The sequence below is a fragment of the Scomber japonicus genome, chromosome 9 (genome assembly GCF_027409825.1).
Source record: "Scomber japonicus isolate fScoJap1 chromosome 9, fScoJap1.pri, whole genome shotgun sequence".
NCBI classification, from domain to species: Eukaryota; Metazoa; Chordata; class Actinopteri; order Scombriformes; family Scombridae; genus Scomber; species Scomber japonicus.
This window is the reverse complement of record NC_070586.1, coordinates 14,771,363-14,793,047: the sequence shown is the minus strand read 5'-3', so window position 1 is coordinate 14,793,047 and position 21,685 is coordinate 14,771,363. Positions and strand designations below refer to the sequence as shown.

General features: G+C 39.4%; 1 protein-coding gene across 1 annotated transcript in view; it reads right to left on the bottom strand.

Annotated features, from left to right (window-relative positions):
- LOC128364171 (ADP-ribosylation factor-like protein 15) overlaps positions 1 to 21,685 on the bottom strand; it is a 113,178-nt gene that overhangs the window by 32,226 nt on the left and 59,267 nt on the right. The window contains 2 exon segments of the mRNA XM_053324712.1: positions 18,205 to 18,301; positions 18,303 to 18,408. Of these exon segments, the coding sequence (XP_053180687.1) occupies positions 18,205 to 18,301; positions 18,303 to 18,408 (203 nt within the window).

Below are 21,685 nucleotides of genomic sequence, written 5' to 3'. Positions count from 1 at the left end.
CACGCTATACACAAGCCAATCACGGTGGATGGCAAGCAACTGCCACAACTGCTCAATGTTCTCGGTTTGCGTTTTTTTTTCAGGTCCTTTGTGTTTGTGTGTATATTTCAAAGACTGTGTGTTGAATGTTTGGCGGCTACCACAGTCCAGTCTGGCTCTGGAGGATCCCCCTGCTGTGTGCAGTGTCTCAATGCTGATGCTTGGTAGTTAAAAACACTTCTGAATGAATATTTTGTCTCAGCAAAACGTCCGCAAAACGTCCAATACTGTATTTTGGAACCAATTATTTTATAACATCTAATTTTAAACTTCTTTATTTTTCTTATATATGTGGTTTGTACCGCAACAGTTTGAATGGCTTCATTAATTTGTGCAGTAAGTAAAAAATCAACACTGCAGTAGCTCTAGGGGATGCACCTGGGTACTATGGATCACAAGTCTGTTACCAGAACCAAAGCCACAATTCATACGTTTTAGAGTCTGTTTGTGTGCAGTACCCATCAATAAGATAGGCGAATGTCCTAAACTGTGAAAAATGACAAAACACACTTCTTGTCTGTTGCTGAATGAAGCTCTCAAGTCTTAAAGACAGACAATCCTGCACAAAGCTCTCTGAGTGCTATGTGAAAACACTTAACAGGTTTCTAGACAGTATGAAAATTGACTTAAGGATTTTGAAAATAAGATGTTACACCCCTTAGAGTTATCTTGAGACAACTAACAAACACATGAGGAAACAAACAGTTTGTAAGTTATGTTGTTCTTTGCTGTTGTTGTATTCTTTTAAACCAATTCTCCATTGTAGACAGCAAACACCAAACACCCCCCACCCCCCACCCTCCACCCTCCACCCCAAGCTAAGGCTATCAGACAACTAAAGCTGCAAAAGTAAAATGACCTGGTGACTGTTAAAGCTCTTGGGAGAATTTATGTCTGGTTTCTGGGCTCATCTATCAATCCCGAGACAGGATTATATATACTGCAATGTTTTGCACAGACAAAAGCATTGGACTGAATTCTGATGCACACAACTCAATGAATGACAACTCTGGTTTTAAGAAAGTGGTTTATGGTTAGTACTGTTCCCAGATTTTATAAATCTTTTTGCTTGTATCTTCTTATGTAAATGTTATCATAAACAAATAAATGGAGGAATTAATTCTATGAAAATTTAAGCTGGCACCTGCAAAAAATATATCGATTTAAATACTGTATTTAATGTGTTTTTATTGATTTGAAGTGAAATTATTAATTTCAGGTAGAAGCTGTAATAAAGTCATTTTCTATCTTCAAATCATTATGTCTGGCAAAACCAAGAGGGTGGATTCTTCAGTTCATGTTTCCCTTCTCATCACTCTTCACATAGACTGGCCACAATGTGGTGCTGCCCTCATGGCCTGCAGGTCAGCGGACGTGCCGATTATGCCCAAGTCCTTGACACAAGACAAATCTGAGCGCTTTCATCTGTGTCGGTGGGTCGCCCCTCAAAGCCTTGTTACAGGATTGGCGCTCACCAATTAGCACAATTAGCTTTTGGCAAGCCGCTGGGAGCGTCACATGGCACCAGCTTTGCACTGATGGTACCTGACAAGCTCACAGATCAGTCATGTCTGCCATCACAGGGGGTAACTTGGTTGCAGGATGGCGAGGGAACCAAATACATAGCTCTTATATGAAACGTTAAGTATTAATTGCATATTGCATATTAATTAATGATGAGGTATAACAGGTATATCCTTGGTGTAAAGTATGAAAAAAAGCCTTTAAGTGTTACCCATGTGATGGACCTATTGAGTTTTTCTCTTGGTTTTGATACAACTACACACCCATGCATCCTAAGCTGTCATGTGTGCTTTCAAGTCAGGGAAAGAGTTTGTTTGTAAGGCCTGGTTTCCTTAATGTTTTATCCAGAATGCTCTGTTGAGGGGCTCCCATGTCAAAGTCTTTTGAAGAGATGAAAAACATTGGCAAATAAAGTGGCTTTATGGGGGGAAATCCATCCCAAGCTAGGGTTGCCTGCATTTTCAGAGAAAGAAATTTGTCCATGGGTACAGTACAGTATAGGAGGTGAACATCTGGAGGTGGTTGTGCCATGAAGGAATGCAGACGCTAAAAGACAGAGGCTTTGGACAGAGTGCAGAGCATCATTACATCAATCTGAGTGTGTCTAATGTGTGTGTGTGTATGTACATTATATACTGCATAGGAAATCAGCTTGGAAAATAATACACCAACAGCAGTATACAGGAGGAGGCCAAAATATATAGGCTCACTATAACAACTATGATAGACTAATCAGTGTTATTCAGATGTCCAATTCATGATCAGGTCTGTACCAGCTGAGAAAAACCCTGGTGACTTATCAAAACAGCATTAATACATCATTAGAGAGACACTCAATAAGTTCTACATTTCCATCAACAACTGACGAAAAAATGTGGAGGTCAAGAACCACGGATGAACCACCATCCTCAATGGTGCCAAATCTGAGCTTCAAGTTAAGATCGAAAAGAAGACAGACTTCAAAACAGGTCCAAACACCAGTCAAAGTCATTTCACAAACAGACTTCCAAAATTTCCCAATAAAAATACATGAAAGAAATGGTACAACGGGACACAACCACCCATATGTAGTGCTTATTGCCTCCAAGGTCTCTCAGCAAAAATGCCACCTTATTGTTTCCTTTAACACAATATTAATACAATTAGTTTCAACTATGTGAAACCTTGTTAAGACTGTGTTCTAACATGTCTATCAAGCGTGGCTACATATGAAAACACAAGCAGAACCCTTAGCCTGGATACTATTGCTGTGCTGATAACAGAGGCCCAGACGATGGGCATAGAGATAAGCAGAAGGGGAGGTCTGGGGCAAGACGTTCTGCCACAATAGCTTTCTCGTTTGCAGCTTTATGTTTCCTTGGCCCTCTCGCTTTTCCCTCAGCCTCATCCGTGTAATTTCTGTCCCTGGCTACACTGAGTATCTTAGGTAACATTGCTTGAGATAAGTATCTCCCCTCAAAACAAGAAGCCAGGAAGTGTTCCGTCTGTCATTATCACAATTCAGCCAGCACTGTGGTTTTCCTCTTCACATCAAATCCATTCTTTATGGTTTCCTTCCCAGGGATCTTGTGGAAGTTAGTTTTTTAAACCTTTCCAGCTGAGGATAGTAAAGGAGAGGGAGACCACTGTGTCTGTGTATGTGTGTACCTACATGTGGTGTAGTTGGTGCGCAGCTGCATTCCTGAGGGTGAGCAGTGAATTGACCACACAACACCATGGTGTGTGTGGGAGAGTGACACAATGAGGAAGCGAGATTATGGCAGAAAGGTTTGTTGATGTAAAACACAACTGTTTGATTTACACGAGTGCGCGCATGCATGCACAGATGAGCACATCCGCACAGCTGCTCTTGGATGGGCGTGTTGGAGCGACACACCTTGTCTGACAACACTCGGGCGCATCTGGAGGACTTGAAGAGGAGACAAGTTAAAAGAGCAACTTAATTATCTGGCCTGAATACCAAAGACACTCAAATGAAAACATTCCCACTCTTCTTCTCCTCTCTCTTCCTGTCATGGTGTTTCTTCTTTTCACAAAACAGGTAGATGTTTGCAATCCACATGAAAGCCTTAAAATAAAGAGTGCACCAAAACATCTTATCATCAGTCTGTTAATTGCACTGGAAAGAGCAGTTACAAAGAAAGGAAAACATAGTGACCTCAATAAAATGTATTGAAAACTGTGATTTATGTCAGCAAAAATAAAAAGACAGGAGGCTGCAAATTCTATCTTTTCTCAGAGGACGTAGTTTCAAAACAACTTTGTGTGAGTTATCCCCTGTAATCAAATCAAATGGACCACCTGAATCAATCAGCTGCAGCAGCCCCTGGGTGTTCTTAGATGTTAATATGCTGAAACTATTTTAAACTAAGGAGACCGCTTCTGCTTTGGAGATAATGCATGACCTCATCCAATGTCTGGTAGAGGAAAGAGCGTGTTTAGAATGTACTATAATTGCTCTTAATCCCTGGTATATGATAGTCCTACCTGAGCACAGCTTTGTCCGGCTACAACAAAAGCGTGCTTGACTCACTGCTTCACTGAGTCAGGTTCATGATATGTAGTTACTTGCATAATCATTGTTTCAAACAAAGTTAAAGGTACCCCCTGTGGAGTCCCTCTGTAGTAGCGCACTGGAGTACATGCATGCTGGTGACGTGACACACAGTTCTTCCAGTGGTTTCACACTATGCCAGTGATTTAGAGGTGGTGGTTACAAGCCAAGAAATGCAGCAATGTGCCAGAAAGGGCAGGGAAGAAGAGTACAAGCTATTAAACATGGATGTAAACAATACACTATTTAGAAATACTTAAAAGATCAGTTTTGCAAATGTTTTGTGAAGAAGGAAATGCAACACATTTTGTTAGACGTAGAGGATAATCTAAATGTAAACTTAAAGAAAATCCACAGACCCCCAACTTTGATAAGACATTGATATTGGGTAGGTGTTTGATTTGGTTTTGAATTAAATGTACTGTATTAAAGTGGACAGGAGAAAATAGGTTGGAACTGCATCATCCATGGCCTTTTAGCCAATAAATGAATATATTGTTTAGATAATTGACCAGAAGAGATTAAATAAATGCGGAACTGAAAAAAAATAGTGATGGCAATATCCAACTCAGACCATGGTCAATTAGAACCATCACGAGGAGACGTACAATGGGAATGGTTTAGTGCAGGGATCCTCAAACTGCGGACTAACCCTAACCCTAACCCTAACCCTATTATTATTATTATTATTATTATTATTAAATGCGAGTGTTCGCGCAAGTCGGAATTATCCGTTTTATCGCTGGTATGGATGTGTGACTCGAGTCCTTCACTGTGTGTATTTTGGTCTCCATGCCAACAATGCGCTGATAGGCTGTGACTTGTTGGGCAAGCGCAGTTACAGTGTGACCCACATTTTTACTTCCGCTTTTGAAACAGTTCATTCACTTTTGATGCACAGCACTACAGTTCTTTCCTCCTTGCTTGTGTCCTTTGTGCCTGTATTTTAAAAGAAAAGTATTGATATTTATTTTGGAGTATTTGCAGGGGTTGTGAATGTATTTTGTTTTGTTTTGTTTTATTTGAATTTATGTTAAAACAAAAAATAGGTTTTGTTTTTCAGTATTTATTTGATTTTTTTGTTTTTATGAAAGGACATTTTTTAGTATATTATTGTTGTTGTTTTTATGAAAAGGACATTTTGTTTTGTTGTTAAAATTAAAAATACATTGTATAGTTGAGTCATATATTCTATTGTTCTACTATACACCACTGTATTGTTAAGTTGGTTGGTGGTGGATACATTGATTTGTTGTGGCTTGACCAACTAATAAACAGACCTTTGACTCATTGAAAAAAAAAACCTTAAAGATTTGTATTTGAGGAACACTGGTTTAGTGTATAGAGCAGATCAGCTGTGGTGTAGATGTATGTGAAAGGGTGCAGTCTGGTTGCCTTGTCACAACATTCTGTTTGAGCCCTAAAGACAAGAGACAGCGTTATCCTCTTATTGTGATGGAGAGTAGTGCCTTGGAGACTTGAGGCACAAAAGCTTGAGGAAAGTTAGCCTTAAATCTTCTTTGGGGATAGAGTTAGACATTTACATGATGGAAGAACATCCTCAGAAGAAGGCTTTGTGTTCAGACAGTGAGGTTAAGAGAGAAAATCACCTTTATTCCAGCTAGATATTTATAAATTCAATGCTACATATTTTTGTGCCTTCTTTGTTTCTGCAGCTCTAAGATTGGTAATGATAATAATTAATACAAATAAATTTACAGCTCAAAGTGCTTTGAAAGAAAAGAAAGACAAAGGGGAAAAAGGGAGAGGAGGCACATTTGTCTAAACAATATGATATAAATCAGTCTATACGAGGAATATCACAACAGAAACTGTGTACAGAGGAGGCATGCTTGGGGTTTTTGCAGAAACAAGCAATGGAGTAGACATCTGCAACATGGCTGGAGACATTTTCATTTAAAAATTTTTTAACAGGCATTTCTTGACAAAATATATAATTATGTCAACTACAGTGCTAGCCACTGAAGCTAACGGACAAGAGTTGCTCATGTCACAACGTAATTAAATCAGAGATTACAAACGTACTGGAAAAGTAGATGGTACAGTTCAAAGCTGCCATTGATGTTGTAAGGACTGAACAATAAGTCACGACCCGGATCACCCTCTCTACCCTCACTTCACACTGTTGCTGTCTGGTCGCAGATGCAGTGATGAGATGGAGACGGGCACGTTTCAGCAAGAGCTTGGTCCCGTCTGCCATCTCAGCACTCAATAACCTCCCCCAATAACCCCATATGGACCCAGCCCTCCTGAGTGTGATATATGTGTCGGTTGTTCAATGTTTGGTGGTGTTTGTACAGTGTGTGTGTATGTATATTGTTCAATATTTGGTGGTGTTTCTGACACATTGTGAAAACGAATTTCCCCATGGGACAAGCAAGGCTATCTATCTATCCATCTATCCATCTATCTATCCATCTATCCATCTATCCATCTACCTACCTACCTACAATCCTGTTAGAGCTCAGTTGCTACAGAGCTAGCCACGCTAAAATGTACTACTGGTGAGATGGAGAGTAGCCTGTCATCATGCAAAGATGATAGGATTACAAAATCCTACTTAGGTGTCACGTTGCCTTGAAATGGTAATACCTAACATCAGCAATCCCATCCAAACAGGCATCATACCAGAGAGGAAGTCAATCTATAAAATGAAATGGTTGTTCAATATACTGTACTCTTCCCACTCAGCCAGAGGTCCTTCTCTTCTTTGACACAAGCTTTAGATAAGGTTGAATAAATTTTTTTTTTATTATCATCATTATCATTTTGAACATCACCATCTTGGATTTTCGGAGCCAGAAGTGATGATAAGTGACCATATTTGAACAACAGGAAGAAAGCTAGCACAGTGCATTTACAGTCTATGTTTAACTGTGACAATGCAAATGCAATGCTAATTTTTCCTAACAAAAAAACTAGTCGAAACAGCTCACATTAAAGCAAACGCTAAACATGACTTCTTTAGACAACCAGTGTTACAATAAACTTTGATTAAATTAAAACATACTCAAATAGTGACAGTTACAGCTACACTATTTTGTTACCTGAGCAAAATTGTTGCCATGGTAGTGACTTCAGTCCCAACATAACCACACCCGTAAAGCATACCTGGCATTATTGTCTCTTTACTCTAAATGGGACTACAATTTACAAAATGCATATCATGCTGTATTCAAGAAGACTTGAAACTAGCAATTGATAACATGAAACTATTTTATTTCTGAAACTACCTAAATCAAGTGAGAAGTAGTTTCATCCTCTCATAGACTTCCCTACAATCTGACTTCTTTTTGGAGCCAGTGGAGCCGCCCCCTGCTGGCCATTGGTGAGAATACAGGTTTAAGTCATTTCCACATTGGCCTCACTTTTCAGACCAAGAGCTTTCCCTGAGTACCCGAGATTTCACCAAAATCTAGCTACACTATGTCGTGTACAATTCACTAGGTCACTTCTGGATGAGGATGAAAAATAAAAGCTGCTACTACTTGTTGTAAATTCCATATCTCAGTTTCACATAAAAATGTGCCTGCACATGCGTGTATTCACCTCCCTGGCTCATTACACTCCTTTCCACTCAAGTGGAAAAACACCCCAATCACTTTCCCCACAGCATCTTCACTCTGTTGATAGTTCCCAGTCAACATCCACCTCTGTCACCTTTCCTCAAAAAAATCCTTGAGGAGGTCAACTGAAAGATTAAGATCCTTCAAATGGGGTCATGGAGATCAATGATCAAACAGAGAGCCAGGTCCAGCCCCCATACCCCCCACTCCATCCACTTTATTTCAGGAAGTCTGATAATAGAGACAAAAAGCTGGCTAACAATTAATTCCCTAAACCATGGCCCGACCACCCTCTTAATCTCTTGTGGTGGCCTCACCTATAGCTGTCACCAATCACTGATCAAAACATCTCCATTAATTGGGTGTGAACCAAAAAAATGTGGGAAATGCAAAGCAGATACAAATTTGTTCTGGTCAGTCAGTTTTCACCAATGTACCAATGACACTGGTGAAACAAAAGAGTCTAAGAAAATAATACAATCTTTTAACATGCAATACTCTTATTGTATGATGTGTTATTACAAAATATGATGTCGTGATGTCAAGATGTAAGTGATCAAACAAGGATAGTGTGACATCGAAGTTTGTCTCTTGGACACATACACACACATGTAAGTGTTACAATGCAGAATATTGATGCAGACACATTTAAGTGAATGTAAAGGCCAGAACACCTGGCAACAGTGTGACTTCCACCTTATGCTACATGAGCATAGTCCAAAACTAATTCACCTACACCAACCATACTTTTATCAGTTATATCAGATTATAGCTAATACAGACACAAAGTACGTTCATTAGAGAAGGCATCGTGATAATTTACAGTTTATCACTCTGAAACGCTGTGGAAAGTTTTTGGGCGAGCAAAGTAAGTCAGAGGCTCTTCTCTTGACCAATGTAGGAAAAATGCTTGTTTATGCAGGTCCTGACAACAAATGAGGAGATGTTCTCAGTTTGGCTTGTGATTGTGTCAACAGCGGTCAAGAGCAGCCAAGAGAAAATTGTCCTTTTTGGGAGGATTGTAAGATCAGCTGAAAGCAGAAAACATGGCACATATGAAACAATGTCTGTGTCAATGTGCCCCTGTGTGTCTGAGTATATGTGTGCGTCTGTCTGACTGTTTCTGTCAAAACATGGCAAATTGATGATTAATGATATGTTTGTATGCTGGTTCGTGAAGAGGTGAAAACCTGTCACTATCTCCATTCTACTACTCGGTACAGTTGCCTTGATTGTCCAGAAGTCGAGACAACCAGAGCTGCAACAGTGTTTAAAAATATAACACCATTTAACAATTTACACCAGCCTTGGCCCTATTTGTAATTCACTTTATTCTTTCTGGTGGTTTGGCACAGAAAATGTCCTGCAAGTGACGCATTCGAGTGGCTGCTTGTCTGTGCGTTGTAACTTTGTCACAATGCAGAAGCAACATCAGATTTAGCTTTGGTACACTGGAAACAGATGTGCTCCAATTCATACCAGGCATTGTTTTCCTCACAATCGACTAAAGCTTAAAAGGATGATTCAGGACTTGATTGACTTGGGTTTGAGCATGTGTGTGTGTATGTGTGAGTGACTAACTGACAGTGTGAAAGAGGGAGAGTAGAGGAAGTATGAGGGGATACTTTCCTGTCCAGTCATCTGGAGACTTTGATAACAATGTTTCAATTCTTCAGTCTACAATTTTGAAGAGGAGATGCTGTCATGGATATCAAGGTTAGATATTAAAGCCACCCCCTTCTTCTTTGTTTGCAGTTTTTTTTCTCTTTTTCTTCATCTTTTTTGTATTCTCCTCTCATTTCCACATAAGCCAGCTCAATCTCCTGTGCGCCCCCTTTTTCTTTCTCCAACTCTCTGATTCAATCCTGGGCTCCACTGTTTTCCTCTTCTTCATAAAGTGTATCATCAGTTTCATTCTCTTTTCTGCAGTATCTCTTCCTCGGTTAACACAAGTACTAATAGAACCAACAAGACCTCTAATTCTGTCCACTAACACTGACAGCATTTTCTAAAACAAGAGCCTCTCGTGGACGCAGTCCATTAGACCCAGCCATCCAAACAGACCTGCTTTGTTGAGGTGTTATATCAACAGGGTGACCTCCCCTCCACTCCTCCCCAGCTTCCTTGGGCCCCCCAACGGCAGGAGATTGATGTCAACAAGGAATTCTGTCCCATGTTTCCTTCTACCTCCTCCAGACCCACCCTGCTCCTGAAAAACACTTGCACCAGCACAGAGGGCCCCAGTGAGGCCTTAACAGGCCTGCTGAGCTGTATTATCCACCACCACCTTCTCTCACCCCTCACTCTAGCAGTGCCAGAAACACCCTAAGTCACTAATGTGACACCATAAACAAGGAGTGCCCCAGAAAACAGCACTAGCAAACCTAAGCATATGTGTATGTTAAGGAAACGGGCCACCTTTCTCTGTCAACAGTGGTTGCTGTGAGAAGGCAGCCAATACGGAGACGTAATTTGTATATAGTGTCATCACCAGACGAGCTGCCAATAGAATTTAGACCAACTAAATTTGGGCTTGTTTCATGGGTGGTGCTTGTCAAACATTCACAAGAACCTGCATGTAATGCAGCTGCTGTCTTTGGAGGTTAGCGGAGTTCAGATGGAAACCTGTTGCAGGAGTCAGGAGTCTGTATGGGACACTTGCAAAATCCAATACATGTTCCAACCCTGCAGTAATATATAACTTCATTCATCAGTGGCCCTAATCTAATTTTGCAATCTGGATCACATGCAAACCTTCAGACTACATGGTTTTCTCTACAGACATCCATCAATGGTTGTAACATTATATACCATATAATGTCTGTGTAAGGGAATGTGTGCCTTCATATTTACATTCAACATTCTTTTAAATTTCATAAAAGGACATTTTACATAATTTACAGAAGTGAACTTCAAAGCATGTCAGAAGCAACTGAGGCTCGAGGTTTCAATCAAAGCAAATTATGAAACAAAGACCTAAAATCAATGTAATGTGCTTTAAAATATCCCTGTTTAATTGTTTTACTCTGGGCTCCAGTAGACACAACAAAGCTTTTTTTCCCACAATACAAAATATATACAATTCTGGTGATTTTCCATGCAAAAATTGTAAATAAATATATTACATCACCGTTTGTTATATCTACCTTCAAGCATAAATTTCCATTTAAAATCTAAACTACTTCAATAAAAAGTTTCCATTTTATTTTTGCTTCCAGCTATTCAGGGGATTCCTCTGAGTTGCTATCGGATGGTTACAGTCAGCAACTAAACACATTTAGCATATGTTTAACACGAGGACTGACGTGGCCACATTTAAGGAAACGCCTGAGTTTACTCTCAGGGCAGCTAGATAAAACCCATTTTCTCCACACATACCTCTAGAAAACAACAAGGTTGAAGACAGTACCCAATGTTACTCTGTTGTTCTTGACCTAGGAAATTGAAGGGGAACACTGTGGTCGAGACCTGCAGCATTATATCCATGCATCACATATGGTATATACAAAACCTTACATATGACTTCTTGTTTTAATTTAGAGTGACCAGTCCAATAAACATTTAGACATGCTTAAATCGTTTAAACATTTCAAAGGGATTACTAAGGATGTAACCAGACTAAGTTTTCCAGAGCAAATTGTTATGGTGGTTCAAGGGTTATGACCCTAGTTGAAATGGTTATATTCCAAGTGTTACAGTCTTGAACATTATCCGTTTATGGATTACGGTATAATCTTTACTTTATATACAAAGGTATACCAGAAATATATACCAGAAAAGAAAAAAACATATATTATTTTCATTACCTGCATTTCTAAAATATAGTTAGTAATTTAAACAATTACCTTTAGATGACTTGACCTTTATATCTGCAGAATATGAAGTTAAAGAGAGTATTATTTCTACTTGAGAATGTAACATTGGTAGTATTATTATCTACCACTTCAATTGACCATTTTTACAGATCAGACATACAGTACAATGGCCAAGACATAGAATAAAACCTTCACCCTCTCTCAAATTACAATATTTGTACACTGAAGCAAAAGTTTTAGTGAAGTAGCTTCACTGGCCCAAAACATCTCAAAAGCAATGTTCACTGGCCCTTAACAGGACTTGAGTTTACTTCAGAAAAAGCTAATGGAAATTCTAATAAATAATGAAAAGATACATAACATACTGGGTATACATGGTGTCTTATACGAGACTTTTAAAGTATACATGTGCATGTGAGATTATTTGGGTCTTGTGAAAAAAAAACACACAAGGTTGTAAGAGGGTTCACTGGACATGACTGAAGCAGCTACTTCTTTAATACTAATGTTGGAGCTAGGAAAGAGTCTTTAAAACATTTTCTAATTCGACAAGTTGAAAATGACTCTTTACAATAATAGATGACATTAACTATGCTTACCTTGTGGGTGGCATAGTCTGAAAACCCTGTTAAGTATAAATAACATCACTTCTCTTTATGTAGACTACGAACCTGTCAACATACTAAGCATAAAATATTTCATCTTCAGTGAAAACCTAAGTACTTCTGCAAACATATTCAATCAGAAATGTAATTCACAATGAAAGCAGACAGACTCCAGGTGCCCTAGATAAATGCATGATACTGTATGTGATGAGTGTTTTCAGAAGTGCAGAGAGACACATTATACATACACTAACACTTTTTAGGGTTCACTGGGAGGCCTTGATGCGATGCTTCAACAACCCTGCTGCTGAGGATGATGAAGTGTTCGAAATAGGAAGTGACATCTTTAATTGTGCTTTTATCCACAGCTGAGGAGACACACTGCACTTATACTGTAACAGCCAGACCAGTGCTGGTTTGCCACCTGTTTGTGAAATGTACCTGGGTACTTTTAGTGTAACTTTCATTTAATATTAAGCACCAGAGCTCTACAATAGAGCATTTTAACAACCTTTATCAATAAGTAATGTGAACACAAATATTACCTTCTGAAGACAAGACACAAGTTAGGGGACTAAGGAACAATGTACCTTACAAGTTCTGGCAAAACTCTAATTTTCTTAATAATTGAAAATAACAAGGAAATCTAAATTGAATATTAAGAAACAATATACATTTTTTTAGTAATGTGGTATTTGATGACTGCTAATAGCACATAGAAGCTATTACTGTTGTAAAAGAGCAATATATGTATGCTTAGAAAACATATACGCATTTGATATAGTTAGTATTGTCATTTGGGGGATTTTCTAGGAGAGTTAAGTGTAGTATAGTAACAAAAAGTTAAGGAATTTTCTTAATTTTTCAAAAATTCACTCTCTAAAATATCCATGGGATGCCGCCTGCATCCTATTTGCCACTTGACGTGAATAAATACCTGTTAGTCTATTTGTTTGATCTTTGAGGGTCTATACCCGTTTTTCATTTGCAATACTTTATCACAGAACCTATAGCTTATTTAATTCTTCATATACGTATATTTCATAGATGCACAGTCCAAGCCCCTATAACTGAAGTTAAAGCCCTTCAAAGTGAAGTAAATGCATAGCCTAGGAACCTGGGGAGAACTGAAAATAAACTCCAGGAAGAAAGCCCTGCGGATGTTGAGCAAATGTTTGGTTAACATATAGAGAGGGTTTGCCATCTTGCACTCTCCAGTGGTTGAGTGGCCTCACTATCCCCCACCATCCTCCTTTTTCTTTTTAGCTGTGAGACATGATACCACCTGAAGGCAGACTATCATTGATGAGAACAAGCAAGGGTTATTACTTCATTCATGAGCTTAATATACAGTATAGAGGCACAGAAACACATTGTAAGAGTAGAGGTGGAGTCAATAATTTCTTTCATAGCTGGTCTCAGATTTTGTTTCATCTTAGCAAAGCTTACTTATGAGTCACTGAATACCAAATGACACCAGCATGAGTCAGATGATGATTTGCACACACAGGCATGGCAACACTCATAACCTCATGACCGTGACCAAACTTATTACAAAGACTAAATGCACACTTAAAAAACCATGCCAAATATTTTGTAATTTGCATGCATGTATTTCTTTCAATGTCTTTAATGTAGAACCATATGTGACCAAGAGAGATAGAGAGTGCAGATAAATAAGTACAAAATAGCAACATGGACAAAGCATAAATGCCCATATGCCTGCATATATTTAGCTGATGGAAATAGACACAGTATGGAAACAACTGCAGCTTCCCCAGCAACCAACTCACTTTATGTAAGTCATTTATTGTGAACTCAAATGGCCCTCCCAACATGGTGGGAAAAAAACGCCTTTGGGCGACATCCATCTCATCCCTCCATCCCCATGAGCCAGTCTCACATGTCATCAGTGTTTGCAAACAGTTCAGAGAAGTCAATACTTCCCGAGACTTATGCAATGACGAGTGGAATATGGCCGGACACATCACGCTAAGAGCAGTGGGCAAGTGTGAGCAGCTCGCAGTCTGGATTAACTGGCTACGTTATGAGAGCCAACAAAGAGTCCAGTGTTGTCAGGCTTAAAGCGAGCAGTTGCCATTTAAAATATCAATAAGATTAGTGTGTTTCCATGACTATCCTAGCTTGTGCTCAAGTGCAACCAATCAATGCTAATTAGTTAAATTAAGCTAAACTGACTCAGGTGGAGCCACAGGTTTGCTTCAAATGTGTTTAATTTGGGTCACAATGAGACAATCTGGCCTTTAATTTCCCAGTACAGATTTTGCATCACTACAGAGCAGCAACACCGGTGGTCTAGGCAAAGAAATGCAGATGGCCCTCTCTCCAGGCATCCATCTTAGTTATCCTTCAGAAACACTAAAATAGGCCACTGGAGATGATGCATGTGTATGTGTGTGTGTGTGTGTGTGTGTGTGTGTGTGTGTGTGTGTGTGTGTGTGTGTGTGTGTGTGTGTGCGTGTGTGAGTTTGCGGGAAAATTAGGCTCAAGGTTTTTGAAACATGAGTTAGCATTGCACTGGGAATGCTAGCCATAACATCCCACTCCAAGAGGCTCCTTCTGTGAGGGAGGTAGAGTGGTCGAGCATAGCTAGCAAAGAGGAAGACAGAGAGAGAGAGAGAGGAGAGATGGAGAGAGAGATGGAGAGAGAGAGAGAGAGAGAGAGAGCAAGAGAGAGAGAGAGAGAGAGAGAGAGAGAGAGAGAGAGAGAGAGAGAGAGAGAGAGAGAGAGAGAGAGAGAGAGAGAGAGAGAGAGAGAGAGAGAGAGAGAGAGAGAGAGAGAGAGAGAGAGAGAGAGAGAGAGGGGAACAGTCAGACTACTCTGCTTGTTTTTTTATCGCTGCCTCCACAAGCAGTGATTAATTCTGTCCTGAGGGGAGGTGATGACATGACCCACTACTCCATGACTACTCCATGACATTTGTACTATCGTTTAACTATTGAAGCCTGTCTGTTCGTGGAGAAGCAAACTGTTAAGCAAGACAAAAGAGGATGACTACAACAAAATATTTGTACTGATTGGTCGGAAGTATGTGGCTCCTACTCGGCCAATTTACAGAGATTTATAACAACAAAGCCTGTCCAGCACAAACTGGACTCTGACAACCCACACAAAAAATATCCTTGACACTGGGTTGAGAATTAAACTCTTTATCCTCTAAAACTACCCCAACCAAAATTACATGGCACTCAAATAATGATTAAAATGTGGAAACATTGAAATATTCAGACATTCTCTAAAATAATCTTGGTGGCACAGGCAAATTGCCAAATTAGTGAAGTGACTTACTGAAATAAGAACTATGCTACTTACAAATCACTTTCTGTTTTAAAAATTATATGCCTAACATTGACCTGCCAAATGGCAAATAACCTAAAGCATAAATCTACGCTTTCAGTAAAGGTAAAAAAAAAAAAAAAAAAAGACATACAGGCAAATAAAAAAATGGGGGAATCTGTGTACCAGAGACCAAAAGCTGTTTCATGGGCCATTTACTGGCAAGGATATAAAGTGAGCATCTTGGAAGCACATGTGCTGTGTGTTCACTAAACCTGTGAAACAGATGAATGTATAACAAAAAGAGAGCCGAGAAGCGAAAAAAACAGCTACAACAGATAAATTCTGAATCCCCAATGATTGTTATGTCAGATATTTATGTTAAATATTTATGTTCATGCTGCTTGGTTAGGGCCTCGTGGTTCTAGTAAAGAAGAGAATCACGCTCAAAATTATGCATTTTTTGCATTTCTGCCTTAACCGCTTCTTGACATGTAAAATTAGAATACAGCATTATAGCAGGTAGCACAACATGAACAAATGCATGAAGGCATTGAGTAGCAATTGTCTAGCACAGAATGAATGCCTTGTTTTGTGTCTTTTTAATGCTTATCTCTAAGTTTAGTGTCTAGGTGAAAACATTTTTTTATGTTTCCTATAGACTTTTTGTGGAATTTCAGGTGTTCTTATTTTAATTCTAAGTTTTTTTAAAATTTTATTTCAAAGTAATGTGGGTGCCTTTGACAGCTTTGAATTGGTCTCCATAGCAGAATTCACAACTTTTAAAATGGTTTTACTTTTCTCAGAACTGGATGTAGATAAATATATTTGCTCTTCTGCACCATCCTCCGTTTTCTGTAACTCTAAAACACTAAAAAATGACTTTCTAGAAAGCGTTTTCTTTCACTGCATTTAACTCTGCTGTCTTTGACACATAAGAATTTCCATTCCCCTTCTTCTTCTCCATTTGGAGTAATGCACATTTGTATGCATAACCGTTTAATCAAAAGAAAAATAAGAATTAGAATACTACATCCTTATTTCCTGAATGTGATCTGGTTCCCCCTTAAGATCTTGTGGCATTCCCAGGACAGGTAGAATATGAAATGTTGTTTTCTTTCAGCTAGATGTGCCAGAATACCTCCACAATGAGCTGCCCAGGCATCAAATTAAGATCCCCAAACCAACTTAACTGGCTTGTTTCAATTCAAGAGGAGCAGTGGTTCTCCTGTCTCCTTCCAGATGTTCAAACTCCTTACCCTGTACCTGAAGGTGTGCCAAGAAACACCCTTCTGCCGCTTGTATCCATCATCTCATTCTTTCAGTCTCTACCCCCAGTATCCTTGCGAGATAAAAAGGAATTTGCATTAATCCCCCTGTATCTACAGTTCAATTATCGATGTAAGCCTCCTTTTCAGCCAGCTTTCCCCAGGAGGATCAGCATTGTGATACACCAACACCAGCACCACCAGCCACAGGCACTGTCCCAGGCCTCCAAGTAACACTGAAGAGGCGTGTCATCCAACAGGCTTTTGAATCTCAGAATGACTCTCTTCCATCCCTGGCATGTCGCCCTGGGAGGCACCACCACACAATATGCAGAGATTCTTACAACTTTGCCTCCTCCACAGAGGGCATGTCTATCCAGAAGTTTCCGCTCATAGTATCCCCAGTTGAAGTGAGCAGTCCTCCCCTGCTGAGAAGCCCCTACTCCTTCCTGAGTCATCAGACAGGTTGCCAGAACCTTTTTGAGGCCAAACAGTCCACAAGTTGTTGTTTTTTTCATGAACTCCCAAAACTCCTTTCACACTTAAGTTTTTGATTCTGGGACAACAGAAGCTGCATTACCTCTGGACTCCAGATTCTTGGCTGCTGATTCGTAAGACCCTTGGGTTAACCAAGCCTGAAAAGTCTCCTTCATAAGCTTGACAATATCCTCTTAATATTGGTGTCCACCAGCACAGAAAGACCAAATGAGAATTGAAAGAACTGTGGTTGGTCAGTTTGGCCTCATTGTGTTTGCTTCTACAAATTTCTGTTCATGAATTGTTGATTTTTAAGACAATATTAAGGAAGGCCTGCCACCCACTTGGCAATATACTAGACTCCTACACCTGACCTTTGAGGGGGTTGGCCTACATGGCATTAGCCCTGTGTCATTTGTTGGGACTGAGTCTTACCTGATCAGCCAGCAATGAGACATGGGATTGCAAAGTCCTGCTCTAGGCCTGGCTGCAGCGAGAGGCCCTGGATTCCATATTCCAGATGAAGTTTCCCTTTACCCAAAACACCAATTCATGGGGGTCTTTTGATCATTCTTGTTTGGGCCAGACACCAATTTGCCTTGGGAGACATGACCTGGTGTGTTGTCTTCAACAAGACAGCTTCCCAGTTCACAAGGGCATACAAATACCCTCATGTCACCAACACAAGAAAGAGGGGATTTTACAAGTCAAATAAAAATATCTAAAAATGATGAGACTTACAATCTCACAGTCATTATGTGATACATTCCAATGAGAGATCAGCTCTGGACTCACCCACTTTATCACAATGGACCCATCGTGTACTACTAGTTATTTGAGTGTGCAGAAGAGAAGAGCTTCATGTGTATGCATATACTTATTGTTGGTAAGTATGGTTACCTTTTCTCATCAAAACTGCCATTTAATGTTTTTAATGACTCAGTGGGGGTTGCTTTAAAGTTCGACAAACTGAAGTTAGAGATGCATGGGATGGAACAAGGTACAGTAACAGTAACATTGTAAATAGGCTAGGTTACCTGGTTTGGTGTTCTTGCTGCAGGCTTGTCCTGGTGATTGGCAAGGATGAGGAAAGGTAGCGTGCAGAGTTGTGGATGCTGGAGGGCTGAATGGAGTACGCGCTGCCTCGAGGTCCTCATCTGATGAGGCACTGTCCAATACGAAGACTACACCCTGTGACCCCTGGTAGTAACGACTCCAATATTTCTTGATGTTGTCGGCTCCTGCAGAAAGACATGATGCCATTAAATGTGTCAACTTTTGGGACGACTCATTGCCATAACTGATGTTACGGCTCTCATGTACCTCCTGGTGGTGATTATCTAGTTTGCATGTAGAAGTGTTTCAATACAACCCATTTTATTTGTTTCTACTGAATTAATAATTAATATTGTAAAGAATCAATTTGAGTTTGGAATATACTATTATACATTATAAACTATAGTGAAAGATCCACTCTGGACAGATATAAGTAAAGGCCAGTCCTTTTGGTAGTGGCATTTTTCTTCATTTTTCTTGGTCCTTGGTCAAATGTTTGTATGCATCACAGGTATGTATGTAATCTATGCATCACAGCATTTTGAATCTGACCATGGATTTTCTGTAACCATAAAAAAAGATGCTTTCCAGGTAAACAGATGTAAAAATGTACTCTTCCAAGCAATTACTTCTGTAATGTTTAGAATGATGTCAATTAATCTGAGAGAAAATAATAATAATGCATATAATTTAATAAGCAAAACCTCCATGGTATTTACCATGGTATTGTTGTAATTAAGTTCCAATTACTCCACAGCTCCTTTCAACTACTACTTGTTACAACATACTGTAGAAATTATCTCCAAAGTTGTTTAAGTAAATACACATATTCAGTGGATTATTCAATGGAGTCTGGGCTATTTCAAGACAATGCCAACACTGAGTTCATTGTGAACAACATATGGTTTCTTTTTTGTGCGCTAACTTGGAGCTCACAATGGTTTTGTTCAAGGCAACTTTATTTGTTAGTGTAAGTAATTTGAGGAAGACCAACATGCTCACAAAATGAGTCAGTCATGTCTGTTTTGCCACTACTGCTGGCCCATCCTTTTTCATACTGACAGTGCAGGCAATGCTTCTGAAGAGGAAATAAATGTTTATGTAAAAAATGTCCATTCCTATTATTCTCACAATTTCTGATGTATTGTCTTCATTGTAAGGACATTCAGGGTGTGTTCAAAGCCCAACAGTTTTGAAAGAACTAACTAACCCTAACCCAACCACTGACCATAACCATTTTTCACCAGAAGCAAAACATTAGCCTGTGATTAGTAGAGCTTAGTGGGGCCAGTTCACGACTTTTTTCTAACAGACCAATTTCTTCTGCAATCATGCCACTGTCACATAATAATCACATAAGAATTTAATGCCATTTTACAATTCAAAACTCAATAAAAGAATCAGTCTTTTTTTGTACTGGGGCTGCAGAACAAATTCTGGCTTAATGTCCTATCTGCAGACTGCATACCAACAGTACTCTGGATCTGGCTCTGGAAATGCTCATCCTTTAACAAGCATATCTATAATGTTTCTTCTTTTTCCAAGCAGTGAACCCCCCCCCCCCCCACCCCCCACCACACACACACACACACACACACACACACACACACACACACACCCCTCCACCAAAAAAAAGACTTGGTTCTTCTTTAAGTCAGGAATGACTGCCCACTGACAGCTGCTGTTGTCACCCTCTTTTCATTGATGCTGACAAACTCACTCAAGACCACAAACCATGATATACTAGTCATATCCTCCATGCTACTCATGCTCTTTCGGCATCGGGACATCTTGTTCCTTTCTTTTTAATCCTGTTGTTCTTGTATTGGAATTCACTGTAAATTCCTGAAGACAAGCTGATCAAAGCCACTGGTCTGCATTAATGAGGAAATGAGGCTTTTTGAAGCCAACTTCCAAAACTTTCAAGCCAGAGTTTTTGAATGTCAAAAGATTTAATCATTAAGATGGCGAGTCAATTTCTATACAGAGGTAGTAACACCACATGGTTCATAAACACCACATTACATGCAACAATAAGAGTCTACAGCCATGAAGCCGCTACAGGATGTCTGTGAGGCTGTACGTAGGCACTGCAGTGCAATGAGCTTAATAGTCACATTAGCATACTGACATACTCAAAATGATAATGCTAGGCCATTTATTTTTAGAAGATATAATGTTCAACATCTTAAATGACCATGTGCCACGTGACCATGGCAATCCATTCAGGAGTTGTCAAAACACTGAAACAAAAATATCAATCTCATGGCGACCACACATTTCTATAAAGAATTTGGTGCCAATATATTGAGTAGACGTTAAGGTATATCAAGTGAAAAGTTTGACTTGCTGATGGTGCTTGAGTGAAGGTCTGGGGATCGCCAAGTATCCCCTAGGTACCATGAATGCCTGTTCAAAACTGCCTGGCAATCCAGTCAATAGTTGTCAAGATATCACAATCTGGACCATAGTTTTAGACCAACCAACCAACAGGCATTATTGTCACTGCAGCCATGCCACTGACATTCTTACTTTTTATATTTAATTAGAGGAATATTGTCCTTTTCCTTCTCACATGCTGTCATACTAAATGTGAATTGTACATGCTAATCAAATTTGTTTACACTGCATACAAACAGCTACAAAAATTATTTTACAAAATCTTCTTCCTCTGGTTAAAATTATCATCAGCCTGATGAGATCACTTCCTTTGCAATCTTTTGAACTGTTGTTTTGTTATTGTTGCTCATTGTGAGGTAATTGCCAAGAAGTGATGAAATATGAGGCTGGCAAATGTTTAAACATCACAAAGTTCTCTCAGTGACATTTACCTCCCTTCCCTCGTGCTCTCCCTCCTTTTCTTTCTTTCCTCCCCCACTCCTTCTACTCACACCTCTCACTGGAGTGGAAAGCTATCAGACAAAGTGGCACTTGAGCGATTGACTAGGAAGTTTCTCTCATCTTTGCCTGGAAATGGTGGAATGTCCGTCACGTCTCATTGGATCTCATTGGCAACTTCTGCCACCTATTGGTCTGACAGGAGGATTTCCAAACATGACATCATAATTGTAAGGAATTCTGGCAGTCCTACAATATCATTAATCAAAAAAGTGCACCAGACTTCATTCCTTTGCTCGTTTTTCTCTCTTCCTTTCTACTTTTTTGCCATTAAACACTTTTGTTTATTTCTCACTTCATACATTTTGTAATTACAAGAAATATGTTTTATTTTCTCACTTTTAGATCCCAAAAGCCAGTAGAACTGCAAAAAGGTAAAACAACATGTGAGGGAAAGTCAAATTTTCTCATGGACCCCGTCAAGTACTGCCTTCTGAGTTGGATGACTTAATGTCTCGTTTATTCGCTGTCTGGGTTTGGACTATAAGAATGGAAAAATAAATTACTGGTCAAATCAACAATCTAACTGAATTATATGACCTACTGCTTTGAATAATGTTTAGT